The following is a 27479-nucleotide window of genomic DNA, read 5'->3' as shown; positions in this document are numbered from 1 at the left end:
ATTGATCCCAAGCTTTTTGTAGAGTCCTTCTGTGCTGCCACTCCATGTCAGTAGCTGGGTGCTCCAGCATCTCCCTGTCTCATCATGTCATCTCCTGATTCATTTTCCACTGTCTCCCCTTTTAGCTCTCTGTTTTCCCTATGAACTCTTCTGTGTGCTGCTTTATCCCTCCAGACACATTTTAAGTTTCAGTAGTTCCCCACTTGCACCTGTTCTTAGTTTTTGCTTGTCCCTCCCTGCTGGCTTTCCCTCTCCATTTGTGCTCTTACTGAAAAGTGACATACTACTTGGGGTGGGCTTAACATGTTTTGGTGGCGGACAGCATGTGACAGGAAGAGAACCGAAAAACTTCAGATAATGACCTGCAGCTCAGGGCGCTGTTTATGTGAGCTGTTCCCATGGACAGCTGTATTTTGGGGATACCAGCAGAGCAGGGACTACTGATTTCCTTCCTGCTGTTTCAGCCATCAAGCATGTTACAATAAGAAATGGGAAGTGAATGCAGAGTTGAGCAGCTTTCCCTTCCATTCTAGTTCCTCTGTTGTATTTTGTGCCCCCAGATGAGTCTGTTGCCTCCAAGGGGAGCCAGATTTGCTTCCATAGAGCCGTTACGTTAGACAGTGCATAATTTCCAAGATTAGTGTGTTGGTCTGTGCAGGGCTAAGGGCCTTTAGAAAGAGAGAGTAATTTATTGTCTGTCTGTCTGTTCACCGAAACTATTGAAGACCCATATTCAGCACTACACCTGTCCCTCATGAGTTTAAGGCCTGAGGCTGCATAGGAACTAATAGATATTATAATATGATACATGAGCCAAGAGAATGGATCTGTGAACAACAGACTAGAACAGTGTTTCCCAAACTTAAAACATTCGTGCACCCCTTTCAGGATTTTGGCCATGTTGGTGTACCCCATCCTCCAACGCTGTGCCAGTGCTTATCACCTGATTTTTTTGTAGTTTATTTTCTGCTGCATACCCCTTGAAATTCTTTTGAGTATCACCAGTGGTACATATTCCACCCTTTGGGAAACACTGGACTAGAAAAATTAAACCGAAGTCTTACAAGTCCTCTTCTGTTTAAGAAGGGATACTGCAGTTTGTCCTCTCCGTTTGAAGATGTGAAAAAATAATTTGAGTATAGCTGCACTATAAGAAGATAGATTAGAGGCCATTTCTCTGCTGTTTCTAATTTCTTTCCTCCTCTTCCCCACCCCAGCCATTACTGAGTGCTTTTATGTCTGGCTTTCTAAAGCAGTTTGTTGTGTCACTTGGTGCCAAATGATTCTTGTAAACTCTCATAGGTTGCCCCTGCTGAGGGACTGGTGTCAATTCTAAAGAAGAGAGATGACAATGAAGGAAAGACGCTGGCTCAAATCCAGCAGAAAAATCCAAAGAGAAGAGTGAGATTCCAAGAAATGGAAGACACCTTGGAGCAAGGTAACTTGTTTATCTTAATTTGTTTTCATAACATACACATCTATGCATGCTTTCATTTGTTAATAAGGAAAATGAAAGCAGGAAATAGTCAGATTTAAATTGTTGCTGTTGTCTGCCCTGTGTTGCCTTGCTGGCTGTTCTCCAGGTAGCAGTAGCAACAGAGTGTACTAAAACTGAGTCTAGAAATATGGATATAGGGATACACAAAGACTTTCGTGCAATGAGTTAGTTAATCCAAACAAAATAAAATTTTAAATAAATTTCTGTTATAAACCAAAGCACCCAGCTTTGCTCGGAGCTAAAGGAGAGCTGCTGCTCTCTCATGGCTTTCACCTATTTGGATGTTCCTTCATTTAATTTCTAATTCTTAGATGTAGAAGCAGTAGTAGGTTTTTGTTCGTTAATCTAACAAACGTCAAAAAAGCAATGCAAAAGTTTGCATTTTTACCTTCCGGGATGATGAGACCTGCTCAGAAACATGGGATTGGAAGGCTTGAGGCTTTAGTCTTCTTTTATAGTTTACTAGCACTGGTGTCAATTTGCAGTTGAAATATGGTTTAAAATATCAAAACAAAAAGCGGTCAAGTAGCACTTTAAAGACTAGCAAAATAGTTTATTAGGTGAGCTTTCGTGGGACAGACCCACTTCCACGAAAGCTCACCTAATAAACTATTTTGCTAGTCTTTAAAGTGCTACTTGACTGCTTTTTGTTTTCATAGTGTATAGACTACCACGGCTTCCTCTCAGTTTAAAATATGTTTGATGCATCCCCATCCATTAATAGGTTAACAAGCTGCAGGGAAAATCCTCACTCTGCTGTCATTACTGGGAAAGTTTTACTACAGTCCATTATTGTCGTCACAGAACCTTACGGCAATAGTGTCTTCAATAAAGTCACTCCACGTTTTAGCAGGATGGGAGCCTATGACAGGGGGCTGCTGCTGATCCTGAACTGATGAGCCAGCCCTCTATTACCTTACCGCAGGGAAGTGAGTTGGAGCTAACTAGAGGAATCTGAGTGTAATTATCAGAGGTGGAGTGAGTGCTAATCTGATTAATGGGGGTGAGAGGCGGCTGGAAGGAAGCAGCTGGAGGGTGAAAGGAAAGGGATACTTCTCTCCCCTGGCTTCAAGAAAAAGAAGTCCCTGTGGTTGGAAGCCCTACTGATATGTGGTGAGAGATGATGAGCTTGCTCTGTGTAAATAAACAGCACTCATGACTGCTGAGCCAGTAGGTCCCTGAGTGATTTTTGGAGCAGAGCAGAGGCACAGCATGGTGCTGGGGAGAGATCTTTTAATAATATCTATCCAAAGCTTTGTTATTTTGAAGCCATTGCTTCTCCTTGTCTTCCTGTTAAGAGAGTAGGTCTATTTCATACTTGCCAGTGCCATTTATATTTGTATTTAAAATGTTTACTGATGGATCAGGAACTCATTCTTTCTCCTCTTCTCATCTGAAGAATACATCATGTAGTGGTGGTTAATAGAGAGAACTAATGCTCTGCTTCTTTTCCTGTGCAGAGTGGGTGTGTGCGAGGTTTCCTGGACTTGTCCCCACAAGTGAGGCTATGTCTACACTAGACATAAACGTTGACCAAAGATACCCAGTTTCAGCGACGCCAATTGCATAGCTAAAATCAATGTACCTTCAGTCAACTTCCATGTCTGTCTACACAGGAGAAGGTCGAGAGGAGCATTTGTTCCTTTGACCTTTGAGGGTTGACTTTAACCCCTGAAAGCATCATTTCATGCATGCGTAAAATCAAACCCAGGAAGATCGACCCTGAGTGGGTCCATCTTCTGCCATATTGTAGATGTAGCCTTAGAACGGTTGGTTCTTTGTGGTCAAGAAGGAGGGAGGGAGCGTGCGGCCCCTTTCTTAATTAGAGAAGGTGAGAGATGGTACCAGGAGGTCCCGTTTTTGAGCCTCTTTTAAGGCTCCTGATTCAATGTAAGCCTTAGGCTGTGTCTACACTAGCCAAAAACTTCAAAATGGCCATGTAAATGAAGCGCTGAAATACATATTCAGCGCCTCATTAGCATGCGGGTGGCCGCGGCACTTCGAAATTGACGCAGCTCACCGCCGCGTGGCTCGTCCAGGCGGGGCTCCTTTTCGAAAAGACCCCTGCTACTTCGAAGTCGCCTTATTCCTATGAGCAGATGGGAATAAGGCGACTTCGAAGTAGCCGGGGTCCTTTTGAAAAGGAGCCCTGTCTGGACAAGCAGCGCAGTGACGAGCCGTGTCAATTTCAAAGTGCCGCGGCCACCCGCATGCTAATGAGGTACTGAATATGTATTTCAGCGTTAGTAAACTTTGAAATGGCCATTTATATGACCATTTCGAAGTTTTTGGCTAGTGTAGACGTAGCCTTAGTAGGGAAATGGCACAGGGCTGGGAAGTGGCACTCAAGGCACTGGGAGGTAATGAACGGGGACAAAGTCCAGTAAACCCTTGATTTAATGAACTAATGGGAGAGGGATGTCTGTTAATTCCAAAAGTCTATTAAATGTGAGGGTTTACTGTATTTGCCATAGCCACCCCTCCCCCCACCAAATAAATGCACCACTCACCAGAGCCGCTGGAGCCCACTGCAGCCTGCTCTTTAGCAAATCTTGGCCTTGCGTAACTACCATCTTTTATTCATGGTGTTCTCTGCAAGATATATCTCTTAATTCTTTTCTTAACAAGACCGTTTGAATTCTGCTTCCCTTAGCATCCTCCCTTCTCTGGATGGAAAACATTTTATGGGGGACAGGAAAAAGATAAACTACTGCATTGGCGGTAGAGGTGTGACACTAGGTGCAAAGTTTGTGTTCGACTTGGAAGGGACTTTAACAACCGCCTACAGAGGGAATGCTCAGAACTAACATTCATATTCAAATTCGACACATTAACACGTGGTTTGAACAGGGACAGCAATTACTTGACCCATTATAAGGGTCTTTTAGATACTTTGACATTTTTATCTAATTCTTAACACACACACACCCCACACACACACACCATCCCTCTGCTCTTCTGCTTTGCCAACCTTGATAACAATTTTTCTGATTTGTCAACCTTGATGACAATTTTTGGACCTCTGTGCTTTATATATTGAATCTGCTCTGGTAAGGCTTTGACCTGAAGAAACAGGTCTGTCCCATAAAAGCTCATCAGCTAATAAATTATTTTGTTAGTTTTCAAAGTGCTACATGACTGCTTTTTTGTTTAGGTGCAAATCTGTATAAGTGATGATGAGAATATCGGGGATATTCTCACGGCAGAATTGCCACATAGACTAGGTCTATACTGCCGTAGAAGATCGACCTGCTTAGGGTTGATCTTCTGTGGTTTTGTTACATGCACGTGTGAGAAGGCACTTTCCAGGGTCAAAGTCGACTCTGAAACTCCTCGCAAGTCATGAGGGTTAAAGACGGCCGATGGGAGAAATGCTCCCGTTCACCTTCTTCCTTGTAGACAGCCATAGCAGTCAACTGCTGATAAGATGATTTTACCTATGCAATCGGAGTAGCTAAAATTGCATATCAGCAGTCCATTGCGTTATCTACTGTAGACATCACCATACTATTTAATATTTTATTAGCAAAGGAAATTAACCATGCAGTGATTTCAACAGATTTTGTGTTAGGCAGCCTTTTGTAACAGAAACCTACCAGGCAAATAATTAGAAATGTAAAACGAACTGTTCGCTTTCAGCATACTAGATCTTGTGGCTCCCACTATTGCACTAATATTAAAATTTTCCATCTACCAAGAGAGTGCTGGGATCAAGTTTCTCCTGCAATGTATTTTTAACTTTCCCTGGGAATTTATCAGTGCCTTGTCCTGTTCCAGTTCTGGCATCCAGTGATTATTAAACACGCAGGTAAAGTGAGTTGAAGCTTTAATTGAAATATTGTAACACCGGGCCAAAATCATCTCTGCTGTAAATCCCTTGCAAACAATGGAATTAACAGTTAGAACAATTTACTGAGGGATGTGTTGTATTCTGTGTCACCTGAAGTCTTCAAATTACAAAGATCCCTATGCTGTATGTTACTTGTACCGTCTGCAAGTTTATAACGTGGTTTGTTGATAAACTCTAAATCCTTCAGAATCAGAGTTTTTCTCCTTTTAAGATCACCTTTTATTCTAACTGGTTGGGAGTTTTGTGATGAAAGCTTAAAAACTGAGTGGTAGGTTACTACAATATATATAAAATAGTAAGGGAAATGTGACTGTAGCTCCATTTATTCTTGTTTTTCCCCCATTTTTCAGTATAGCCATAATAACAGCCTACTAGTGAGAGAGGTACTGAACTTCTGCAAGTCCTCTCAAGTCAATGACTATTGTGTGGCTATGCCATTTCAAAATATTTAAAAATGCTTCCTACCAATGTTTCAGCCTCCACATTTATAATTTGGCTTCTAAGGCTGTTGAATAAAAACTCACTTTCAAAATTTAAGACTTAGCTTTAAAAAAATGAGAGAAAGGAGAAAATGTCTAATGCTTCTAAATCTGTTTCTGCTGTCAGAGTTCTTATTACACTAGCACCTTGTTCAGGATTAGTGCACCACTCTACTAGACATTGGCTGTGTCTACACTACAAAAATAATTTTGGAGTTGCTTACTTCAAAGTACAACTTAGAAGTAAGCAACTTCGAAGATGAGCATCTACTCACACCCTACTTTGAAGTTAAACTTCTAAGTAGAGCACAAGTCCATTCCCAGGAATGGAGTAAGGACTTCGAGGTCGGGCTCCCTACTTCAAAGTTAACTTCGAAGTAAGGGAAAATGTGCGTAGGTCTCTCTGCTGGCTACTTCGATGTAGTGCCTAACTTTGAAGTTAACTTTGACCTTAGTTCCTACCTAGTGTAGATGCACCCATTGTGATAACTTATACTGGGAGGTCAACACTGCTGAGAAGAGTTTTACAACCCAAATAACAAAGGGCTAGTTTATTTTGCCATATGAAGCAAAGAGGCTAAAAAAATGGCAACTAGCTTTGATTATTTTCATTATTGTTATGTAGAAGGAGGGAGAGCAGGTGTACTTTTTAAAAAAAAGTATTCTTATGTTAAAAAAAAAAAAAAAAAGTATTACTGAGCAAAAAATTCAGATATCTGAAATTCCTGATTGTACAATTTACAGCATACATGTAAAATTTTTTTTCTCTGAGTGTCTGGAAGTATTATTTTGCAGCTGTTAGTATCAGAACTTAAAATATTCCTGGGATGCAGAGTAAATAAAGGGAAAGGAAAGACTAATGATGAAGCTTCTGGATTTATATTTCAGTTGTCATACCTGAGGGCACCTCCATGCAGGATAAAATAAGGTGTGATATTAAATTAATATAGTTTATGCTGCTATAAAATCTCAAATTTCTCTCTGGGTTTCATATAGCTAATCTCAACAAATACAAAGTTCATATGGTCTTTTACTTCACATCCTTCATGTCATGTGTTTTATATTTACAGATGAAGTTGGTGGTGGCTCCTGTATTTTGCTGATCCTGTTGTGCATAGCAACTGTTTTCCTTAGTGTTGGAGGAACTGCACTGTACTGCACCTTTGGTGACATGGAATCCCCTGTATGTACTGACTTTGAAGCCAACATGGACTTTTATTATACCAAGCTATTGCAGGGTGTTGAGGAACTTAAACACTGGATAGCCTTCTCATAGTTGAAACGAGCAGGGACAATACACTGACACCCTACCATCGATTACCAGAGAGGGCAAAAAATGGTGATTTCAAGTTGTCTGTAATATGTGCCATCTTCAGATGAAGTGCAACCAATGACATGACATAGATCTAACTTTTAAATACCAGTAGAGAAGGACTCTCTAATCTTGTATTCAGGTGGAGAGAAATAAATCAAGCGTGGAGTGGGAGAATAATAAGCAAAGTATTGTTGCCTTCACCTTCTGAAACCAAGCGAACAGCGATTCAACATTGTGGAAAGTGAAGATGAAAGAAACTGATTCACCACTATAGAGTCTCCCATTGCCACACATTGTAAACAATCTTTGCAACCTTAGTGAAAAGACAGTTTTGATTTACAGATGTTTGCACAAAAGTGTTGCCTCCATGCAATAAGTCTTTGTTTTATGAAAATGTTTCCTTATTTTTCTTCTAAGTGTTAATGTCTTTTTGTTTTCTTTTTCATTTTAAATGTCCTAGTAAGCTGTTTAATAATGGGTGGAGTGAGGAGAATGCATAGGCATTCACAGTGCCTCAGACTATGTTAGGTAAATGAATTTGCCATATGTCTTCAACTGTGGGGTGGTTGTTGTGAATGGGTAAATCTTCAGGCAGCTTTGCCAAATTATCTGGAATTTCATTTCCAAAATGGGGTGGACAGTGTTGGAAATCTGTGGGATATTTTTTTAAAGAAAATTTACTCCCAGCACACAATAAGTGTAGGAAATTATTCTTACTCATAATAATAAGCAGTCCTATAGCACCTGAAAGACTTAACAAATTTATTTATTATGGTTTAAGGTGCTACAGGACTGCTTGTTTTTTGCGAAGCGACAAACTAATACAGCTACCCCTCTCAGACTCTTAACAGTAAAGCAGCTTGGGCCTGTGATTGGGAGTCAGAATACATGGGTTCTCTTTCCAGCTATACCACTCGCAGTGTCTTCTCTGCCTCATTTTTCCCCTCTGTAAAACGGACACAAAGATCCTTGTCCTTTTCTCTGTAAAAAGCTTTAAGATCTACAGCTAGAGAGTGGTGTAGAACTCCAGAGGTTTTGTTCAGCCTGGCATAGAGTCAAAACTAGCTGCAAAGTTCAGAGCCCAAACTTCCATATGTTTTTCTATTTACCTCTGAGCTTCACTGAGTTGTTCTGAATTGTTTCTCAAAGTCTGTTTCTCAGGGAAAAATCCTCTCCGTCTCTCTGACATTTCATTTCACCTTGAGCTCTTTCAACTACCTCACATATTCCCATCACTACTTTTTTCAGGGCATTCTACTCCCTCTATATTTTTTCTCCTCTTTTCCTGTCCGCATCCCATGTTGAGGGGTGAGAAAAACAAATAATCAAAACTATCTTGAGATTGTATAGATTCTTTAATTTTTAAAATCTGCAATCTTATTTATATGGGAGATCCCTTCATAATAATTTACCACCCAAACCACAGCAAAGTAAAGTTTGGAAATGTGTGATTTTGAGTTGTACTTCACTTGCATTAATGCGAGTTAAACACAACTCAAAATCACACCCCTGGCCCTGGCTCAGTCCCCCCTGCACACAGCTCTGGCTGACCACCCCCACATGTGACTCCAGCTCCCCCCCTGCCCCTGGTTCAAATGCCCCACACACAACTCTGGCTCCCCACCACCGCCCCAGCCCTGTGTCAACCCCACCATGGCCCCAGTTCAAACCCCCTGCAGCCCAGCTCCAGCTCCGGCTCACCACCCCCACATGTGGCTGTGGCTCAATCCCCCACCCCAGTTCAAACCCCTCACATGTTTCTCTGGCTCAACTCTACACCCCTTCCCCTCCTGCAGCCCTCACCCACTGCAGGCTTAACCCCCTTCCCCCCCTCCCACAGCCCCCCCCCCCGCCAGGCTAAACCCTTCCCAGCTGCCCCCATCCCCTTTACCTTTCAAAAGGAGCTCCAGGTGCTCCTGCTGCTTCCCCGGCCATAGAACATGCATTCCGCTGGGGAAAAAAGCCGACCCCTGATTTATATGAAATTCAAGTTACGCAAGGGTGCATGGGAACGCAACCCTCAAGTAACTTGAGGGACTACTGTACATTAAAGTGTGAGCTGAAAGTTTCCACCAGTGGAATAATTTAAACTTGTGATATTTTAGTTCATTAGGGTTCCTGTAGAACCCACTGTAGTGATGAATATCTCTCCAGATTAATTTTAGTCTCCTATCTGCAGGCCTGGGACAGCACAATTGTAATAATACAGATTCTCAAAGGTAACTTTGCAATGAGGACTCATAATATAATTTCTACAAAATACCAATAAAATCTTAAATTCCATAGCGCACAGTGGAAGACTCTAAAATACATCACGTTGCACTGACTCGTGTACCCAGACCCTCTGAAGCGGGGATGGAAAGCAGGGAAGGGAAAGGGAACAACTGGGCAACTGACCTGGGCCCTTTAACTCGCCTCGGGAGCAGCACTAAGGGCTAGCATGGCATACTTGTTGCCCCTGGCCCTTTCCCTTCGCCTGAAGACCCCACCCCTTCTGGAGCTAACTCACCCAACCTTGCCCAGGGACCTGGCATGGCTGTACCATTGTATGTACCAGTCAGGAGAAAATAATTGAACTCAGGGCCAAATCCTTAGATGCTGTACACCCCTCTGCAGGGGCCAAAAGAGGATATTGTTCCAAGGTACAAGAGTCTTGGAGAACCTATTTAGTAGGATCCCACAGGTAACATTATCAAAAATGCCAATATCCCATTGTCACATGTGATTTAGGCACTTGGGATTTGGTCCTGTGCTTATCAAAGTCAATGATAAATTACCAATTGAATTCTGTGGAGAGGAGCAGGCCTTTGGAGCCTAGGTCTCTCTGCAAGGCAATGGGACCTAGGCTCCAAGGCCATGTCTATATTACCCAGAAAATCAACCTGTCGGGTCGGCAGCCAACCCCTGTATTCCTTGCTATCGTGAGGAGTAAGGAAGATCAATGGGAGACCTTCCTCAGTGAGGACAGCCAGGTAGATAGCAATTGCCATAGCTAGAACTGCGTATCTGCAATCAACTTACTTGCCTAAGTGCCTAAGGAAAAAGGACTCAGGCATCCCAGACACTTCATGCTTTAGAAAATTTTATTCTAAATACCATTGTGCGATACAAGGGTCTGCAGGACAGTGGTGGCTGAAATCCAGGCTCTGCTTAAGTCAATGACAGGATTTCTCCCTAGGTACTAAATCCCCATAGTACAGGGATATGTAGGAAGCATGGCCTGAGGACCTGTGTTTTTGCAACATGGCATAAATGGAGAGCAGCCATCTGTAGCTGCCGATGCTATCTTTGTTTGACAATACCGGGAAGTGATCCAGCTGTTCAAGTGCCCCCAGGGTCATACAGGTTGCAGTCACAGAGAAGGATTCCGTCTCCCTCATCCTTCCTTCCGGCAAAGCACTTTTTACTCTGGTTCTGCTCCTAGGATTGAAGTTTGAGTTACTAAATGCGGCCTTTTGTTTTTCAATAGACAGAAATTTACTTTTAGATTTTAATAATTAATTATTTTAAATAAACTGCTGTTTTTAGCTAGCACACGGTTCTTTGCATTTGTAGGGGTGAGAACTACTGAAAAGATAGTGAAAAGCAAGGCTGGACCATAGGGCCCTTTTTCCCTAGTCGTGGCCAGAATATGGCAGCTGCTTCTGCTAATGGCACAATTGACTAGCCAGTGGAGGAGGTCTGAGGTGAGTGCTAGTATCAAATGATTCCTCTTCTGTCTCAGGATATGGTGTGCTTGGGGACTACAAATCACTCCACCCAATAATTTAAATGCTTACTAGGTTTGTGTGATGGCATATGTCCAGGTTTAGGCAGTTATTGTAAAAAAAAATGACATGAAGCAAAATTATCAAGAAATCACTCAATTAGAACATGATCATGCTTTCTTGCTTTTGCAGGTAGATTGTCCCTCTAGTGAGCTTAACTGTTCCTAATGAAGTCTCATGCTTAAGTGGTTTTTTTAAAGTGAAAGTTGGAAATCGCTGTTATACAGAAAAAATTGCATGCATAGCTTTTCTTGTATGTACCACACCTCTGAGGCTCAGTTGGCTTACACTTTAGGAAGCCTCATTCTCAGCTTAAGATATTAACTAGCCATTTAAGTATGAGGACAGTCATTTCTTTTTTCCCCCAAGAATGACCTTGTGTTTTATGATGGTATAATGCTGGATTAATCTAAAAAGAGAAAGGGAAAGTTACTTTTATATCCTGAAGTATTACTGGCTGGATCAGTACATCACTTCATGTCTGGGTTTATTTATTTAATTCCAATTGATTTTTCAAGAAATTCTCTTATTTTTCTCTTATTCTTTGTAAACTGCTGATGGAGTGTTGATAACCATGTATTCAGGTGTTACAGTTCTGTATTTACAATTACTGTACAGTTAGTGTGTTTTTGAGTTTGTACAACTTTGAGTTTGTCCATGTTTAAGCATATTAAGTTTATGTTTAAAGCACCAGCTGTTAATTTCAACTTTTAAGACAACAGCAACTTGGTTCAAGTGTATGTGTACCTGGTCACCAAAATCTTCAAGCCTTAGAGTTAAAGGTATTTATTTAAAAGTATATTAGATACAGATATCAAAAATCCTTATATTTTACATTCATATTATTGCAAATTATTTTAAGGCTATTCTATTGTAAATATTAAGGCTATTCTATGGTAAATTTTAGAGAGATAAATGGCAAGGGAATTTTTAAAAAGCAGTTTGCTTTGCACTTGGTGGTCCAGACCCTGCACTGTGACACGGATGCTTTCTTCTGCATTGCTACTGTAAAGAATCAGCATAACTGACCACAGGAGGATCACCAATGGTACCTTTAGTGACATGGAGTCTGCCACCTTGCTTGTGATAAAGGCGCAGCTGGAGATTATGACCAGACAGTTCCTACCTGGTGTAATGTAGAGCAGCTTTCCAGAGCTCCATTTTAAACCCAGGTACCAGACCTGCACAAAGGCCGCCTGGGACTGGAGGGAGTGCAAAGGCCACCTCTAAGCGTACTGCTCTCGTACTGTGTTGGGCTGCATGCCCCAGCTGCAGGCCAGCGTCTGAGCCTGGACTGAACCTTATTCAGATTCCTTTGCAAAATGCTGGTGATACTAATTCTTGTTTTACGTGACAGTTCTATTAGCAGAAATAGCTCACGTGGTCTGTGATGGATTATCAAATGACTGGTTAAGTACACAACACAATTACTGTACTTGGAGGTCAAAATAGTGGGTAAGACCACCTGGGTAGCCTTCCTGCACATTGTGTTCCATTTAGATTGTTATACACCATCCGCCTCCCTCTGAGGCGTCGTCTATACTGCGAGATAAAATTGAGTTTACAGGAATTATCTCGATATTAAAATGTCACTGTCTTCACTGTAAATACCATTGGTTCAATTTATTGAGCCCTAATACTGATAACAAAATGTTGATATTAGGGGATGGGTATAACGTCAATTTCAAATTTCAAATAAAGGCTAGTGTGGAAGCACCATCTCTTTAATTCAAATTTATTAACCTCCAGAGGTGTTCTGTATGTGTCCCGCAAAGCTACGTGGTGACCCTCCATGTATGGCCGCTTCCTTCTCAGCTGCTCTCCATTCAGGCACACAGGAAGAAGGTCACAGGAAGCCGGCAAATTTTTGATTCAATTTGAATTCAGCAGAGCCCAGTCCTGCAAACATAAAGGGTACCCACAATGAAAAAAATTCCTTTGCCCATGGCATTGCACCACATGGGTAGCCATCACATCGCATTGGTAGCCATCTCCATCAATCATGAGCACTCAGGGTAGTGATCTGCCTAGTACTTCCCAGGCTCACAAGAGAGCCCTAGCATGGAGCCACCAGGAGATTCTGGACCTTCTTGCAATTTGGGGAGACCAATCAGTGGCAAAGAGACTTCGGGTGGCCAAGAAAAATGGAGCAATCTATGAGCAGCTGTCGTGTGAGATGGCTGCCAGAAGTTACTCCCAGGACTCTATGCAGTGCCAGGTGAAGGTGAAAGAACTCTGGCAGGCCTGTCAAAAAGTCCAGGAAGCCAACCAGCAGTCAGGGGAAGCTCCACAGACCTGCAGCTATTATGAACAGCTGCACATGCTTATGGGGAGTGACCCCACCCTAGAGTCCAATCTTAATTTTGACATTTGTGGAGGCCCTGGTCTGGAGTTCAGGGTGAGCTAGGTGACCTGGAGGAAAAGGGCAATGAAGAGGAGGGAAGGGGGCAACAAGCAGAAGATGGAGAAAGTTCTTCCTGACAGCCCAGATCTCTTCACCATAGACCTAGAACCGGTAACCTCCACACCGGTCCCTGAGACATCTGGACCAAGCTGTTTGGGTGAGTATTTATTCTGCATGCTAGAAGCGGGTTGTGTGTGGGTGTAGTATGGGGTGGGTATGGGTACAGGTTTGCTATGAATCTGTGCCCCTCAGAACAAGGTGTTAATGTTTCTTGGGATGGACCACTTCTCCTTTTTGGATATCTCCTGGAAGGCCTCATCCAGACTCACTTGTATTTTTTTCAAGAGGTTCTTGGGCAGACCTGGCTTCTTGCAGCTTCCACAGTAGCACACCTGGCCAGGCCAGACAACTAGATAGCAATCTGGTGTCATGGCACCACACAGCATTTTAGGAAATTTTCTAGGCGTGTGGTCACACAGCATGAGCAGGTCTTCTCTGTCCATATCTGTTAGTTTTAAGAGGGTGAGGTCTTCTCTGGCAACCTGCAGAAGAACGGGAATTTGCATTGGATTTTTTTTTTTACCATGCTTCCTGCCCTTTTACGTTTCCTTGCAGCAGACTGGCGGGTGCTCCATTCCCCCTCCCTCAACGCAGTTTGCAGGCTCTGCGAGGTGTCTCCCCTCACATGTTCCTTTCCAGCCAGCATTTCTTTTTAATTTACAGTGATCCCCCACATCACGGAGCTGCTGGACGTCTTCCCCACCATGTCCCTTTCCACCCAGCATTTCTTTTTACTTTGCAGGGGTCCCCCATGACAAGTGGCTGCCAGGCTCTGCAGGGTGTCTCCCCCTCATCCCCACATCCCTTTCTAACCAGCATTTCCTTTTACTTTACCGAGATTCCCTCCCCCACAGGTGCCATCTATGCAACTGTAATCAAACCTTTCCCCACCTCGTCCCCTCTTGCCATGCAGCTGCCAGTGTTTGTGTTCCTTGCTCATTGGGGAAGATTGCTCCAGGAATGACTGAAAAAATTTTCCCCTATCCCAGGACACCTGATGGCTTCCCCTGCTCTGCAGCCCTCCCCTTCCCAAAGCGAACAATTGCTTATAGCTTAGCATGTCCACAAAGAAATGTGCTGGATAAGTGATGGTAAATGATGTATTGTGAAATGCACACTTACTATCCCATCCATAAGAAGCCTTTAGTGTCCTTCAAAAAAGAAACTTTCCTTGGCAATAGACACAGAGACCCATTCATTCCATTTGAAAACACATTATGTAAATTGTATCAATTTCTATCTTCACTTTCCAGCTGCCATGCCCAGCATGGGAATCAGGTCCAGAAAGAGAGAAAGGTGCAAGCAGGATCTCATTCGGCGGCATGTGGAGTGGAAAGAAGCAGAACACAGTTAGCTGACAAAGGACACTGCTCAGTGGCATCGCAGTACAGCTCAGTGGTGTCAGAGTCAAGCTGAATTTCAGCAGAGAATGCTTGATTTCCAGCAACAGCAAGCCACAAAGTAGAGCGAGGCTGCTCAAAACAGAGTGAGGCCATGGCAAAGCTTGTAAAAGCAGTTGGGCAGCAAATGGAGGTCCTGCACTCCCTGCTGCAGCTGCAGAGGGACTCCCAACAGAGCACTACAGGAGCTGATACCCGCTGGCCAGTGTCCTCTGAAAAGAGGTCGTTCACCCTCCATCATTGCAGTCCCCAAATGCAAAGAGGTAGGGCAAGGATAACCTGCCTCTCTAGCCCCAATGGCCACTGCGAAAGGCTATTCAAGCACCCTTGAGAAACCTTCTTTTCCCTGCCACTTAAAACTCTCCTCCACCGAAAATAAAATAATTCCTTTGAGCTCAGTGTGATTTTTGTGGCATGCAGGAGTGGTAGGGAACACTATCCTACCAAATCATCATGGGAGCTGGGGGAGGGCTGAAGGCACAGCTGCCCACTCCTATGGCCAGGTCTGCAGTGGACCTGGGCTCACAGTAACAGGTAGGTTTTGGGAGGGCTGAATGCACAGCTGCCCACCAATAGGCCCAGGTCTTCAGCGGATGTGTGGCTGATGGAACTGGGAGGGCTGAAGGCACAGCTGCCCACCATGTGCATTCTACTTAATGCATCTTAACCTTCTTCCACCAAGTAAAATCATTCATTCATTGGACACGGTATGATTTATTAGCATTACAACAGAGAAATACATCGGTAGCATGTGCTTTACAGATCATTCACAAAGCTGTGTTTCAACGCGTCCCTTATTGCTGCTGCATCAGCGTGGTTGTATGTGGATGGTTGTGTAGGCGGTGGCAAGTAAGCCCTGCCTATGGCCTCAGCTTTGGAATTCCAGATGGATGGGAAAGTCTCCTACCTGGATTCACAAATATTGTGCAAAATAGCACATGCTGCAATCACAGTGGGGCCATTAGATTCAGAAAGGTCCAAATGGGTTAATAAGCATCTGAACCTCACTTTTAAGTGGCCAAAGGTGCATTTCACCACCATTCTGCACCTGCTGAGTCTATGATTGACGTTTTCCTTGCTGATGTCCAGGGCTCCTGTGTTTAGCTTCATAAGGCAAGGGAGCAGAGAGTAAGCAGGATCAGCCAATGCTACAACAGGCATCTCCATGTCACCAATTGTGATTTTCCAGTCTGGGAAAGAAGTCCCATCCAGGAGCTTTCTGTACAGGCCAGAATTTCACAAGATGTGCACATCATGAACCATCCCTGACCATTCAACGCTGATGTCAGTGAAATTACCTTTGTGATCTACCAAACCCTGCAAAAACATGGAGAAATATCACTTTCAGTTTATATCCTCGGAGGCCTGGTAGTCCGAGGCCATCATGGGGGTATGCATGATATCTATTGTTCCACAACAGTTAGGAAACCCACCGACTGCAAACCCATCTATTATTGCCTGTTCATCTCCCAGGTCACAGTCTTCCTGAGGAGACACCGACAGATTGCATGGGCCAGCTGCATCACCACGGACCCCACTGTAGATCTGCCCACTCTGAATAGAGCTGTCACTGACCAGTAACTGCTGGACATTGCAAACTTCCACAGAGCAATTACCACTTGCTTCTGAACTGTTAAAGCCGGCCTCATTCTTGTGTTGCTGCATTTCAGGGTGGGGGCCAGCACATCACAAAGTTCCATAAAAGTGGATTTGTGCATGTGAAAGTTCTGCACCCGCTGCTGGTCATCCCAGGACTCTAAAATGATGTGTTCCCACCCGTGTGTGCTGATCTCACAAGTCCAAAACCACAGCTCCACTCTCACCAATGCATTCAGTGCAGCCAGCAGCTCTGAGTTCTTGGACTGCAGTTGTGAGATTTGTTCTTCAAAACCAGCATCATCATCGTCATCATTATGATACTGAACCATCACTGAGCTTTGTAACTGAAGGCAAAGTTGCCTGACAGCCCATGTCGTTGCCGAAATGTGTGCTATGTGTTGAAGCATTTGGACATTTATGCTTGTGGTTGCAGAGAAAATTCCGCAGGAAATGGCACAATCTCCAGTTCATTTTCACGCAGTGACTGGATGCTGTCAATTCTAGGACAGTGCTTTCTGGGATTCAAACATGAAACACCCACAAGCAACCGGGGCTAAGGCACTGTGAGATAAGTACCTATGATGCACTGCACACACTGTCGAATTTGCATAGGGCAATGGGGTTGCAGAAACTGGACATGGAAAAACAGTGGGTTGAATTTCAAGAAGCTTTGTGGACCCTTAAATTCAAATTCATAAGAACAAGGTTAAAACATTGAATTTATTAAAAATTGAATTTATCTCATAATGTTGATGCAGTCTGAGTGATTAGAAACCCTCAGTCTGGTAAATCGAAACTTAAAGGGAAACCATTGATTCAGGAAATTACTTCTCTCTCAGGAATTCTGTAGCTAGTAACAAGCAACAACTGAGATTACTGCAACTTAAAGAAAATGAGGGGGAGAAGTATTTCTTTATTTTGTGCATGTGAGAGCCAATTTCAGTTACTTCTCCCTGTTGTTTGTAGGCATGTTCTCATTTTAAAAACAGCATTATGTAATGTTCAATCTGGTAGGGAGATTTAGGTGCTGGTGTTCAAAACTACTAGAAACTCCTTCCTTAAAATATGATTAGATTTCAACTAGGGCTGTCAATCACCATTAACTCACACGATTAACACAAAAAATTAATCATGGTTTGTTATGATTTTAATTTATAGTTTTAAGCAGTAGGAAACCTATTGGAATTTATTAAGCATCATGGGATGGTTTTAGTACATTTTCAAATGTATTGATTTCAATTACAAGCTCACTTTCTAATATTTGTATTACAAATATTTGCATTTTAAAAATAAGCAAAAGAAATAGCGTTTTTTGGTTCAACTCGTACAAGTGCTGCAGTGCAATTTCTTTATCGTGCCCATGTAATTTGCAGTATAATATTTTCTCATAACGCGCTTGTTCATGTGCAAACATTTTTTGTCATTTTAAACAATTTTCAAACAGACAATGACAAGATGGTTCTAGGATAGGGAATAGTGACCTTTCACCCCCCAGGACAGTGATCTTAGTCTTGACAATGTGCCGACCTACTCCGGGTCCCGTGGGTGCGCGTGGGGTGTGATACAGCCGGGGGAGTCGGGTGGCCTGGGACCAACCACCCCACCTTTATAGCAGCCTGATATAGTGTAGCAGCAATATGTGATTCAGTGTATCCACTTTAAAACCTAGGTTTCCACAGTATTATGAGTACCAGGAACAATAACACTCCGATTGTGAACACCGCAATGCCCTGTGGCTGTTCTAAGTCCCAATAATTCTCTATACAGACCCAGCTAGACCAGCTAGTGGTATTTACCAATAGTGATTTATTCATTTATTCGTAACTACAATTACTTAACACTTGTTATATATATATATATATATGTGTGTGTGTGTGTGTGTATGTGTGTGTGTATATATATATATATATATATATATATAGTTATTTATTTGGCATAGGCTAAATACTAGGTTACATATAACTATATATAATTACATGTGACTTACCAATAACATCCAGTGCTCCCACATCTCGCCAACAACTACGTTACAGCGGCCCTTCAAGTCAGAGATAAGGCTTGGTTGGGACCTTTCGTGGTGGTGACGTCCGGGTGATCAGGCCGGGGTCTGCTGTCTGGACTGGAAGTTGCTAGCCTCCGCCTTGTGTCCAGGAGCCCACACCCTTATTCCTGCTAAATCACCTTTTATACTGTTTCTTACTTGGGGGTTCGATACCTGGCCAATTAAAGCGTTTGTTACCTAATTTGGGCTTTCTATCCTCCCGGCCTGTCAGAACATGTTACAAGATTTCCTCTGTCCTTGGTCTTTTTCTGAACCTCCCCTGGGACCCTCTGATGTTGTACAACCCAGATGTTCTCTTTGGGGGGCTTCCAGCTACTTGCCCCAGCTGTTCTCTTTGGGGGCTTACTATCTGCTTGTCAGGATGTTCTCTTTGGGGACTCTCCAACTACTTGTCAACTTCCTGATTTCTTTCTCCTGGCCTGACTTCAGACCTTCCCGCCGTTGTATGATAGCGTTCCAAGATGGAGTGTATGGTCATTCTGCCTTGTGAGTGAGGCCCGGCCACCAGGTGCTCGTGCTCCCACAAGTCTGACCAAAGAACGTTGATGATTGTGGGGAACTGTTGGGCTTGCAAACTGGTGAGTGATCTCTTTGTCCAAAAGGTAAATACTAGATCTACAGTGCCATGTGAATAATTGTTATCACTTTGAGATTAACGAGAAGAAGGCCATATCTTCTGCGAATGTAGATGAATTTATTTGCTTAAGTGATTGGCTGAATAAGAAGTAGAACTGCATGGACGTGTAGGCACTAACATTTTACATTTTATTTTTAATGTGGATTTTTTTTACATAACTACATTTCTTAAGTTCAGCTTTCATGATAAAGAGATTGCACTGCAGTACTTATGAGAGAACTGAAAAATAGTATTGGTTTTGGTTTTTTACAATGTAAACATTTGTAATAAAAATAAAGCGAGCACTGTACACTTTATAGCCTGTTGTAATTGAAGTCAATATATTCTAAAATGTGGAAAACATCCAAACGTATTTAAATAAATGATATTCTATTGTTTGAGAGCATGATTAATTGTAATTTTTTTGAATTGTACAGTTACTTGTGATTAAATATTTTAATCACTTGACAGTTTAGCTTGACAGTATCCCTTTAAGGAAAAAACATATGATGACTCCTTTAAAGACACAAAGCCGAAGTCTCTTCATGCTGCCTCTCACACCAAAGCTATGTCTACAATAGGGGATTTTGTTGACACAATCCAGGGAACGTCCAGATTCCCCAGGTGTTCTGTTGACAGTAAATCGACAAACCGCGGGCACTTTTTTCAACAGAGTTATCCCACTACCCATGAGGAAGAAGGCCCCTGACAACAGAGCTCTGTCAACAGAAAGCCAGTCTGGATGTTGCGGGGGCCTTCTGTTGATAGCAAAGGCCTCCAGGTGCCGCACAGGTGCCCCAGGGGGACACCCTGTCCACAGCAGTCAGAGGTCTGTGGTTCCTGTCTCCAGGATCTCTTAAAGACGCGGGGAGTCCTGGAAACCCCACAGCCAGAAGCTGAGAGCATGGAAGCAGTGGGGGTACAAGCTGCATTCCCCATGCCCTCACAGCTACACTGGAGGCAAGAGCCTCTCACATGGTTTAGCAGCAGGCACCCTGTGATGCCTGTGGCCCTCAAGGGACCAGTCAGACAGTCCCAGGAGCCTCCTTGGGGGCACCAAGCAGCAGGCCCCCTTCTGGGCCAAGGCTGAGGCCTTGTTGGACCTGTGGGGCAAGGAGGAGACCGTCCTCAATCCCAAAGCCAAGCGGTGCAACACCCCTGCCTACACCTGGCTGGCCACCCCACACGCACCATGGAGTACATGCAGGCCAAGCTAAAAGAGCTCTGGCAGGTCTGCACCCAAGCCTGCAACACCAGCCAGAGATCTGGTGCAGGCCCCACAGCCTGCCCCACTATCCGAAGCTGCACCAGTCCTGCAGAGGGACAACACTTCCCACCAGCCTCCCCTATTGATAGGGTGCAGTAGGTGCCCCCCACACACCACAGCTGGAGGCCGAGGAGGAGCAACATCTCGGAACCCAACCCCTGCTGGAGCCGGAGAGGGACGCAGGGTCCAAGGCGAGTGGGAGCACCCTCATTTGCACCCTGGAATTGGTCCCCGCCAACCAGGCCACCACCAGCGCATCTGCAAAGTTGGGCGAGGGTCCTTCCAGTAAGTACCCTGCACGTTGTGCACACCAGGGTGTGTGAGACAGCTGCAAGCATCACCAGGCTGGCTCAGGCAGAACCATGTGCAAGGTACCATGTCCCATCCAGACCCAGCAGGCAGCCCCTGGGCACGGGCACCAGCCCACTTCCAGCCTCACAGGAGACTGGACACATCTCAGGCCCTGGGGATTGGGCCTGCCAGGACTGGAAGCAGGCTAGCTACAGGGGCACCGGGCTGACCCCAGACACACCAAGGACTGTGGGTCCTGGCATGCGGGCATACCCGCAGGTGTGAGGGAGCACCCTCTCCTGCAGACAGCTCTGTGAGCCACATATGTGAAGTGGGCCCCAGGGATAGCCAGGTGGCTCCGGGCTCACCTGCCACCCATGAAGAGACCCCTCTGCAGCCAGACACCCCCTGCTTGGCTGCTAGCCCATGGGAGAGGAGGCAGAGTGGTCAGCTTGGTCCCCCAGGCACTGTGGAGTTCCCATGAAGCAGTGCCCCACCTTGTACAGTGGCATGTGCATGTCCCTGACCACCAGCTCACATCAGGGGACAAAGGTGCCTGCCTTCGCCCTCCAGCATGGGCAGAAGTTGCAGAACACGCGGGTGTCACATGCCCAGCCTGACCACCCGACTGAACGGTCAATGAAGTGTCCTTGGTGGCTGACCAGGGCCTGCAGCACCATGGAGACATATCCCTTGTGGCTGATATACTAGGCTGCTCTGTGGTCCAGGGCACGGACCAGGATGTGGGTCCTGTCGATAGCCCCAAAGCAGTTTGGGAGCCTCAGGGTGGCAAATCTGGCCACGACCACATCTAGGTCTGCACACAGGATGGTGTCGGTGTCTGTCACGACTTGCAAATGGAGGGGACTGGACACATACATCAGGGACTGTTGGAGGAAGTCCCATGGTCCCTGCCGGGGTCCCTGGCCCACTCCCGTTCCATTGCCCCTGAGCTCTCTGGGAGCCCTCTCATGAGGACACTCCCCGCTGGCAGCATATCTGTGTGAGGGTGGGACTGCATAGTCCCCCAGGGATGAGCCTTCCCACCCCTCATGACCCCGGTCTCCGAGGGTCCCTCTTGGGCAGGTCACCCCATCTCCCGGTGTAGGGACTGCAGCTTGAGAATGCCTTACCTCCATGAGGAGGGCCATGGCGGTGGACTTCTCCTTGCCAAACTGCTTCCCCATGGAGCAGTAGCTGGTGGGGGTGGCAAGCCTCCACAGGCCAATGGTGACACATTTCTCCACGGGGATGGCAGACCACAGCCGGGTGTCGTGTCTCCAGAGGGTGGGGGTGAGCCAGGTGCACAGCTCCAGGAAGGTGGCCATCTGCATGCAGTTCTGGAGCCACTGGTGGTCATCCCACCACCTCATGACAAGCCAGTCCCACCAGTCAGAACTGGTACAGAAGATCCAGATCCACCTGTGCACCCAGTGGGGTGAGCACAGGTGGGACCCTGCCGCAGCAATGGCATGTTCCTCAAAACGGGTGTCTGACTTGCCCTCCCCGAGGAAGAGGATGGCAGCCATGATGAGATGCAGCAGGTGCTGAAGCACCTCTCAGTGAAGCCAGTGCAAGCCCGGAGGCTGCTCTGGCATCATGGTTAGCTAGAAAGTACTGTCTCTCTCAGCAAACATTGAAGCCCTGGTGTGGTAGCTGTGCTGTCCCTCATGGAGGTAGGCATGCCTCAACATGGGCAGAGAATGGGCATCTGGGGGGCCCTTTAAGGACGTCTTGCCGGGGGTCCCAGAAGGGATTGCCAGCCACGCAACCCTGTCTGATGGTATTCTGGGGGCCGTTCTGTCGAGAGAGCGGCCAGGCAGTCTGGCCACTCTCTGACGGAGCGGATTGCTTTTTTGAGCCGCTTTGGTTTCTGGCTGCAACACATCAACAGATGTTTTGTTGAAAGATATCTTCCAACAGAAGCTTCTGTTAGCAGGTCACTCTAGTTTAGAGATAGCCTAAGTGTGTTTTGAAGTCTTCTAAATCTCTTCGCTCTTTTGTTTTGTTCCCTGGAAGAAGGATGTGTAATCTTGGGAAAGAGAGAGCCACTAAAAATAGAGGAAACTTGTTAACAAAGTTTTGTGAGTGAAGGACAAACTTGAAATCTCAACAGATCAAGTTGAAATTTAGATGTCTTGCAAGACTGAGGCACATTCTGATCAATGATGAAAAGGGCTTCTACCCTCCTAGGAAAACGTTGTTGCCTAATTCTGTTAACCAAAGCCATTTCAAAGCACTAGCTACAAAGAAATATAACACAAGCCTCCTTTGCCAAAGAAAGGCAATGACTATTTGAGACCATATACCAAGCTTGTAAATTAAATGTTGTAGACTAGAATAAAATAAAATAAAAAGTGTCCCAGAGAAAATGTCTGAACATTTTCAGTGTTGTGATTTGTGAAAACATAAAAAGAGAGGGATCACCCATGGAATGAATGGAAATATTTCCACTTAGAATTTCAGGAACAACCCAAAATCAGGCCTGTGATATGAATTTGTTTGTGGGGCTTTGAGGTTTCTTGTCTTTGTTTTGTTTTGTTTTTTAAATCCAAGGACAGTTTTTTGTAATACTTTTACTGCATTTGTGTCACTCATGTTGAGATTTTGTTCTTGCTTTTCTGGCAATTTTACTGAATCCCTTGACTTAGTTTGCTAAATGAAAAGCCATGCTTCTAGACTAGATTGGTTCTCAGCACCATAGTTCTAACTTTATTCCATCAATCTAAAATCAGATTCGTAGATGGTAACTTTCTGATGTCTTACTGGCAGACCATGGCCCCATCCTGCTGTTACTGAACTGAACGTAAAGCAAACGCAGAAATCTCTAATGACTTCAGTAGAAGCAGAATGCAGTATTTCCAGCTGCAGATGCTCAGAAAATCATGAGTCAGATTTGAAAAGTGTGTGATTGGTTCAAAACTAATGAAATTTAATAAACTTTAAAAGGTGGGGGGTCAGGTTTAAGGTTCATGTTTGCAAACTCTTCTTCATAACCTTGAAGACTGAAAACTAAATGGAGATTTTTATGTAATCACATGATTCCATCATCTGGAGCTTTGAGAAAACAGAGTATCACCAGATTGGCAGGTCACAACGCTTGGCAGCACTGATCCAAATCCTACACGTTTGTTCATTTGTAAACATTTTTTGCCATTTTAAACAATTTTCAAACAATGAGTAGATGGTTCTAGGGTAGGGAATAGAGACTTTTCATCCCCCAGGACAGTGATCTCAGTGTGACTGAAGAACGTTGATGATTGTGCAGAACTGTTGGTCTTGCAAACTGGTAAGTGATCTCTTTGTCCAAAAGGTAAATACTAGATCTACATCTTAGGCCCAGTCTGCACATACACAAGTTGCACTTACTTAACAGGGGGCGAGGACATTGGTCTCATGCTTTGTGGTTTCTGAAGGCCAAGCTCATTGCATACACCAGTGTCTCTTTGCATCCCTCCGTGTCCCCTTACAAGCTCCTTTTATGCAAGTCTCCCATCCCCACGTGCAGCAGGCAGGGGTTCAGGGCAGCTAAGTCTCCCTGAAAAGACGTGGCACATGTGCTGCCAGTCCGCAACCTCTGGAGCGCTGCTGCCAAAAGGGTGCCTGACTACAGCCTGCTCATGTTCTACTCTGAGGCTCTGCTCTTCCCCACAGGCCACCCCCCATGCTGTTCCTCTTCCTGCCCTCAGTCCCCACTTGTTGTCCCCATGCTGCCTCTTCTCTTGAGTACCCGCTTCTCTGCCCTTCCCCTAACCCCACTCACCGCTCTCTTTTTTTAAGCCCCCCTAGATAAGATGCCAGTGTTATATTCTCTGCAATGGGTGCAATATTCCCGCCCTTCCAAGCTGTTGCATGGCTGGATCACTCAGTGTGTGTTGGGCACCATGCTGTCTTCACCATGTTGGGGGGCTGAACAAAACACCCTCCTTGAGTGGCAAGTTAGGGTGGAGTTTGAGCAGGCCTCATGGGAAGGGGGTTGTCATGCGTTTAAGGCTTTAGATTCAAGAGGAACCAGGAGACACCAGGGATAAACTCTACTTTAACTTCATTAATACACAAAACAGTACAGACAAATTGTGCAGAGCTATGTAAATCTATTTCAGTACAGGGGATGATACAGTCATGTCTACACACAGGAAAACACACAAGATAGTCTAGTGATAGGAATATACATGAACTTGTACATGTATAAATCAAATACAGTTCTACCATTAGCAAACGTAGAATGGCTGGACTGAAGGTCGCGGTTTCTTTCCTTTTCCCTCACAGAGGGGTCCACGAGGCATTTGCTGGTAAACAGATTTTAGCTTCTAGTTAGAGTGGATAAGGTAGTGGGATTACTTTACCAATCCCTTCCACTGATTAGCTCTTTTTTACCTATATTTATACTCGGCCTCGTCGTTTTGCTAATTGGCTGTGTGATTATGAGCAGTTCCGTGGCTGTGTCTGAAAGCGTCTGCTTACCTAAAGTGGAGCACACTAAGACCAGTTACTCCAGGCGCCAGCATGTCCCATTGTACTGTAGGGAAGATAAATGAGGGTACAATAAATTCCTGCCTCTCATCGCTTCCTCTGCCGCAACTCTGCCAGCACATAGTTGAATCAGGCTTTAGAGAGGCCTGGGCTTGTCTGTATGATGGACAGCACGGGCGCGGCAGGCATTCTTATTTTGGTCAAGATGGGTTTGCCCAGGCTTCTCTGCAGAGGCCAAATGGGGACAGGCCTCAGGGAAGTGTAGGGGAATGGGGCCACTGGTTGGGGTGTCTGGCTCCCACCCTGCTAGGGAGCTTCCAGCGCTCACATTCAACCTCCACGAATGTGGGAGTCATGCAATATTCCCTCTCAGCTTTTCCATCCATGAGCAGATTTTTTTCCCCATCCATGTGTGGAATAAATTTTTATGAGCATTTAGGCTTGTGCAAATGGGCGTCACCCGTAGAAACAAAAACCTGGCCATGGACGCTCTGCTAACCAGCTGGGCAGCATTGGAATCTCTTCTGAGTGGCCACACAGCGTACAGGGAACACAGGTCCTGCACCATTGATGTCCACCCCGCTGTTATTTCCGGCACTTGATACAACCCCTACCACATCCCCTTCCTCACGAGGGGCTCTGTGTCCCCCTCTCTCTTCCTACCCCATATCTCTCTCTGCCAAGTGCGGGACAGGGAGATATGCTGGGGAACGGGTGACTCCTCTGGGCTGCACCAAGCCCTGGGGAGCTGGCTCCCTGCCTCCAGCCCTGGGAAAGCAGTGGCTGTGGGCGTTTCCCACCCCAGAGCCCTGGGAATGCTGTGGTCACGGGAGCTCCCAGACTGGTGGCCCAAGGGAGCAGCGGCCGCAGGAGCTCCCAGCCTGGAGCTCTGGGAAAGCAGCAGCCACAGGCACAACCAACTCCGGAGGCCCGGGAAAGTGGTGGCTGCAGATGCTCCCAGCCCCAGAGCCGCAGGGAAGCAGCAGCTGCAGGCTTTTCTGGCATCACCCACACCCCCCATGGACCTAAATATGGGATAATTTGTCCCTTTTTAAAAAATAAGCAGGGAGGCCTTTGGGGGGGGTCCCAAATACAGGACCATCCCACCCAATACAGGACAGTTGGTCACCATACCCATGGCTCTTTGTCCCCCATTCCATCCCATGGCAGATGCTCTGTGCCACTCTGCCCCCACATCCTCTCCTCTCCCCTCATTCTTGTTTCTGTCTGGGACATAAATCATTCAGCATGTTGGGATTTTAAAGCTATATTGGGATCATGGGCAAAGCTGAGGCGTGGGTATTGTTATGCTGAAGTGGTGCTAATGAATGCCATCAACCGGTTCTTTAATCTGAACCAGTGATACATTATCTACATTGGCTTACAGGCCACATTCCTAAAAATTGCATGAAGTATCGCGTGCCAATTTTTCCTTTTTGTGTACATTTATTTTACTCCTTAATAGGATTAATATGTTTGGTTTTGGACAATATGCAGCAAAATAAATCATAAAGAAAGTCTAAAATGTTCACATTTAATATTCTTTTGTAAACGTTCGCTTTTTAGACATTGCCTTGAAAAGAAATACAATGAAGAAGCCATTTTTATAATTTCTTTTGTTTTCCTAAAGTTGAAGATCTTGCTTATCCTTACCTTTGTATTCATTGTTGAATATGAGCAAATGTTCATTTGCTTTCCTTATTACAATACTTAATGTTTTTTGTTCAGTAGACCATGAACAAAATGAAAAAAGTGCCAGAAGTGAGAAGGATGTGCTTGCTACAGAATATAGTGGCTTTAAGTCAGGTGAGGAAACTGAGAGGCTGATCCCTCTGAGGAGGGCGGTGGCATAAAATTTCCTAAGGGGGCCGCAGCACAATTGGCTGCTGTGTGTCAGGCTTATCCATCTCCTTAAAAATGTTGAAACATTACTGTTTGTTTGCCTGTGTATTCACATTCATATACCAATCAATAAAATTTATAAATTCTACATACTTATTTTCTTACACGTGCCAAAAGGGTTTTTTCCCATATGAACGTAACCGAAATTTCTATCAGTTTGGATTGCATTAGACAGGTTGGGGGTCCTGCTAATGGCAGTGACAAAAAGGGGGGGCCCGATGAAAAAAGTTTGCTCACTCCTGCTTTAAGGAAAGGGAGATATTGGTCAACTGCAACTGAAGGTCTGGTTCTGTCTTGAGGTTCATCCAGGACTTGATTTTTTTTTTAAATGGCGATCAGCGCAGAAAAAACAGCTTCACAAATGTACCTAATACTGTGGATATCCAAAACATCAAAGCTTCGTGTGATATTACACTAGGTCTTTCCATCTCAATTAAAAGTCACTGAATTTAAGCTTCAATCTGTCATGTGATACCACCAACACAGGCATTATTGT

The 27479-nt window shown here is 44.8% G+C and overlaps 2 protein-coding genes across 17 annotated transcripts in view; both read left to right on the top strand.

The window, feature by feature from the left end:
* CNST (consortin, connexin sorting protein) overlaps nt 1-17554 on the top strand; it is a 104418-nt gene extending 86864 nt beyond the window's left edge. For 15 of the 16 annotated variants that reach the window (XM_074990042.1, XM_074990054.1, XM_074990053.1 and 12 more), the window contains 3 exons: nt 1303-1438; nt 6898-13470; nt 14627-15715. In XM_074990042.1, coding sequence (XP_074846143.1) covers nt 1303-1438; nt 6898-7103 — 342 coding nt within the window. In that variant the 3' untranslated portion in view covers nt 7104-13470; nt 14627-15715. Of the gene's footprint in view, nt 1-1302; nt 1439-6897; nt 13471-14626; nt 15716-16246 lie in introns of those variants that run through there. The other variant, XM_074990044.1, reaches the window with a different exon arrangement.
* The window catches only part of SCCPDH (saccharopine dehydrogenase (putative)), a 406234-nt gene that overhangs the window by 310304 nt on the left and 68451 nt on the right, over nt 1-27479 (top strand). The window lies entirely within an intron of this gene.

Source organism: Carettochelys insculpta, chromosome 3 (genome assembly GCF_033958435.1).
Source record: "Carettochelys insculpta isolate YL-2023 chromosome 3, ASM3395843v1, whole genome shotgun sequence".
Lineage (NCBI taxonomy): Eukaryota > Metazoa > Chordata > Testudines > Carettochelyidae > Carettochelys > Carettochelys insculpta.
This window is presented reverse-complemented; position numbering and strand designations above follow the sequence as displayed.